Genomic DNA, 4571 nt, shown 5'->3' on the forward strand with positions numbered 1-4571 from the left:
TGACACATGGTCATCGCGACCACTGTTGGGGAGCAGCTGAACAGCACGGCAAAGGGGGGGACGGGACCCCCTCCAACATGGCTGGCTGGAAGTTAAGGCCACCTGACACGGCGGGGATGGACCGTGACCCTGCTCCGGGAGTTACCTCCCGTCAGGACTCTGTCTGCCCCTGAGACTGAGCACTTTCTCCCGAGTCCCCAGTGCCCGCTGACGACACACCCCCTTCCAAGGCACAGGTCCTTGGCGTAGAGAGCTCCAGGCAGAGTCGAGATGGGGCCAGCCCACGGCAGGTGCATCCGCTGACCAATCTAGACCTAAGGGAAAGGGCCTTCTGCCGCGGTGGGTTACGAGCTGTCCAAAGAGCTTTGTTCATCCGGCAGCTTCCTCTACAAAGCAAACACTCTTCTGAGAAGAGTTCCACGAAGTCTTGAACGTATTACTTTCAAGATACACAATGAGATACATAAAATCAACTCGATTTACTACCGACCTTAACGACAGGTAAGTCAAAGACTTCCCGAGCTTCTCCGACCTCAGGATTGTCCCCGTCTTCTGAAATTATGTGTGAGGCTAGCGCGTTGTAGGACACTTCCTTCGCTTTCCCAGCTTTCAGAAGCTGGATAACCTTTTAAAAAAACACACAAATTAAAATGGAAAAACACATTTCATTCTTCTTTTTTTTTTAGCGTTTATTTTTGAGAGAGACAGAGTGCGAGCAGGGGAGGGGCAGAGAGAGAGGGAGACACAGAATCCGAAGCGGGCTCCAGGCTCTGAGCTGTCAGCATACAGCCCGACACGGGGCTCGAACCCACAAACCACGAGATCATGACCTGAGCCGAAGTCGGACGCTTAACTGACTGAGCCACCCAGGCGCCCCCGTTTCATACCTGATTTACACAAATTATTGTGAACAATGAAAAGTGTAATAAACACACGCCGTGTCCACCACATCAAATTAATAACTTGACTCTGAGTCATACGCAATCCAACATTTGAGGACAGTGAAAAGCAGCAAATCTTGACCCACTGACCAGGTAAGCACAGAGGCTGCGAGCCAGGTACTAGGTAGTATCTTGGTCTGACAGACAGTGGCAACAGTACCCAGGCCCAAACTCAAAGCGCTTAGGGACAGGCGGTTTCACCAAATCCAGGAAAGCTTCTGGAAGAAGAGCCACTTGAGCAGAATCCCGATGAACTTAAGGAGTTGGCCACACAAAAATGCAGGCACCCACGGAGCACAGCATTCGACACACGGGACGGGACACCAGGCCAGACCACAACCGGCCTGACCTCCTTCGCGAAAACATTTGTACTTTATCCTGAAATAAAACACAAGCGTCTTCTGGAGCGACAGAAGGGTTTTAGGCAGGGAAACGGCATGACCAGATTGCACCCAAAGAGTGCGGTCAGGGCAAGAATGGAGGGAGTGTGAGGCACCTGCAAGCGCCCGGGGGAAAGCGGCAGGTACTGACCTGAGGGACTGTCCCAGGGATAGGAAGACGGAAGGTGCGGGAGAACAAGCACACGTAGTGCCTGGGAGGGGGGACAGTGCAAGCGAGAAAGTGCTGGGGACACAGCAGTAGCAGTCACTGAGGAATGTGTTCTGATCTCGCAGAGGTGGGGAAGCAGGAAGAAAAGTGCTTTAGTCTGGGCACATCCTCCGGGTGCCACATGGAAGGTCTAGGAAAAGACATCAGTGGTCCTTGGGGAGACCTGGGCCCCCAGCGGGTGGGGAGTCATCAGCACGTCAGCGACACGGTGGCGGCCAAAGTTCTGAGGGTGACCGAGATCCCCAGCTGCCGAGGGGTGAGTGAACCGGACCCTACTCACCCGCCAGGGACAGGGGAAGGGGGCGCAGAGCCCGAGTGGCCCGGGTGGGCACCACCTACGAAGGTGATCTGGCGCCCACACGGCTCGATTGACCCACAAGTCGGACTTTTTCAGAACATTTCACTCACCATCCAGAGAGAGCAACTGGGGCCGATGCTAAGTATTTGGTTCACACGTGACCCGACAGCGGTGGTAGCGACCAATCACCCCCACTTCCCTCCCTGGCCTCCAAGCATCCACGTCCACTCAGTTGTCCCACAGAAAACGACACCCTCTTATGCAGCCTTCACGTGCACTCCTGACCCCACGACCTGTTTTAGGGGTGTTGAGATTTCCACCCCCCCCCACCGGTCCTAACACGCGCACGCACACACGTCCGGGCCCCTTCTCTGCTTCCTCTTTGTGACAAACCGCTTGGAACAACGGTCCAACCTGTGTTCACCGCCTCACTCCCTGTTCACTCTTCACCCACTGCCGCCTGCCTTTTCTAGAACTCTACGGAAACACTGAATCTTCATGGACCTTGAGGATACCCAGACCACTGGCTTCTTTCCAGGCTCCACAAAACTGAAGCTGCCTCACTAGCTTGATCTCCCATCACCCTGCACCAAGTGTCCTGATCGTCCTGACGTATCCCAAGTATATTAAGGCCTCCATTCCTCAGCACACGCGTTCCACGTGAAAGGCCTCACTTCACCCTCTTCTTAACTTCTGCGTGTCTCAACAGCCAACTGCAAAGACGCCGACTTTGGAAAAGTTCAGGGGTGCCCAACACAGAAGTCTGCTGTTGCCACACCAACCACCCTACACCACAAGGTCTTCAGGTGGGCCCCCCACTCCCTACCAAGAGGGGGTCCTCAAGGATACGAATCAGGTTCCACTCCTCTCTATCTTACATCCGCTATCTAGGCCAATGCCTTAACAGGTACTACGTGCTCAATATGCATGGACTTTCTGAATCCGTGTTTGTAAGATTCAGGGAATCAATGGTTTGGCTGTAAATCATTTACAAAATATCCTGTTCCAGATCAAAGTGGTTTGCCAAGGACATTTTGAAGCACTCAGATTTGAGTCATGGTTGAGCAGCTACGGTTCCAACTCAGCTTGTTCCAGGTTTTCAGTAATGTTTGGTTCAAGTCCCTTGTAAGATAAAGTCAAAACCCTAAAACAAAATAAAGACAGTAGCAAGGAAGTGGGAGAGAAGACTGATGGATACTAAAAGAAAGGCAAATTATCAACACGGGGAAAAAGGTCCCACTGTTACGGGCACTCATTGTGATCACGCTGGGTTCAACACCTGTTTACCTTCAAACTCAAGGCTAAGTCTCTTCACCCCATAAAGTAGAAAAGGGATCCACCTTGGGGACCGTGCCGTGCGCCAGAATTTAGTTACTAAGACACCCACAGACCAGCCTCCAGAAGGCCAAGACCAATCAGCCTTCCATAATTCCTTTTACGCCAACCAAATTTACTTCTTCAACACCAGTCTCCACTCTTGAGGCCTTAAGGTCCGATCATCTGGCTCTGCATCCACTCCCAGCTTGGCAGTCACAGCAAAGGACGCCCGAGACAACTTTAACCACATCAACTTCAATAAAGGGGATATTGTGAGGATGCACCTGAAAGGATATCCAACCAAGACTCATTTCCACCGTGGAAGAGGAACACTCTGGCATTTCACCACATGTATCGCTTAAAAAACCCACGATATCCTTAGGGGTGAGCCCAAACTACAAAAAATTAAGTGCCTAGAGTGATGGTACTCCCTGGCTATTTCCCACATTTCCTGTTTAATTCCCCCAATCAGGAAAATCAAACAACAGGACTTCACTGGTGGCAAAGTGAGCGCTTCTCACATAACTGGGGCTGCACAGCCCAGACGTGTGCACTCCGGTGGCCGGCCACACCAGGGGCCACGTTCACTAAGCCCCAGCAGCCTGGACGTGGGGTTCCTGGCTGAGCTCCATCACCTTCCTCCTGTCCACACTCTGGGACCTACTGTTCTGGGAGCCCAGACACACGCGGTGGGCAGCAGAAAGGATGCTCCCAGTCCAAGTTTGCCCCAGAAAGGAGCAAAGTGGCAGTTGGCTGAAGTGGCAGGCTTCGGGGGGAACTTACCACACGCGACAGAGGCCGGTCCCCCACCAGGCGTAGGGCAGTGACATTCCGTCCTAGGCCCCAGGCATGGACCCTCCTCCCCTCCTCCCTGGTTAGTAAGTACCCTCCTCTCCAGGTCTCTCTCCTCCCTGAGCTCACCCTCCAGATGCCCTCCTGGCCAAAGGTCCTAGTAGAGCACGACACAGATCTGCGACCCTCCCCCCATCTCCCCCAATCGTGGGTCCTTAAGACCCCCACCTCCCCTCCAGCCCCCCGGCCGCGGGTCTCGCAAACCACCCCCACATCCCCTCTCTCTCCTCTGCTCCCCGCCGGGCGCAGGTCCCGCAGAACCCCCACTCCCAGGTCCCCTGCCTCCCCTCCCGGGTCTCCTCCAGAAAGTCCCGCAGACCAACCCTAGGTCTCCTCTCCAGATCCCCCCCCCCCCCAGGTCCCTTATCCCCCGCCAAGCTCGCCGGCCCCGGGCCTGCTCGGCACAGGTGGCCCAGCCTCCGCGCAGCGAGGCCGGCGGGCTCGGCGGGGCCCGGGCGGCGGGGCCCAGACGTTTTGCGCCCGGGCGCGCGCCCGCGGCGGGAGCGGGGACGGGCCGGGGACGCGGAGAGCGGCGGGCGGGGGCGGCGCGGTAC

General features: G+C 55.4%; 1 protein-coding gene across 1 annotated transcript in view; it reads right to left on the minus strand.

The window, feature by feature from the left end:
* The window catches only part of PAXIP1 (PAX interacting protein 1), a 51137-nt gene that overhangs the window by 46434 nt on the left and 132 nt on the right, over nucleotides 1–4571 (minus strand). Inside the window, exon 2 of the mRNA XM_045053296.1 lies at nucleotides 491–625. Within this exon, the coding sequence (XP_044909231.1) occupies nucleotides 491–625 (135 nt within the window). The remainder of the gene's footprint in view (nucleotides 1–490; nucleotides 626–4571) is intronic.

Source organism: Felis catus, chromosome A2 (genome assembly GCF_018350175.1).
Source record: "Felis catus isolate Fca126 chromosome A2, F.catus_Fca126_mat1.0, whole genome shotgun sequence".
NCBI lineage: Eukaryota > Metazoa > Chordata > Mammalia > Carnivora > Felidae > Felis > Felis catus.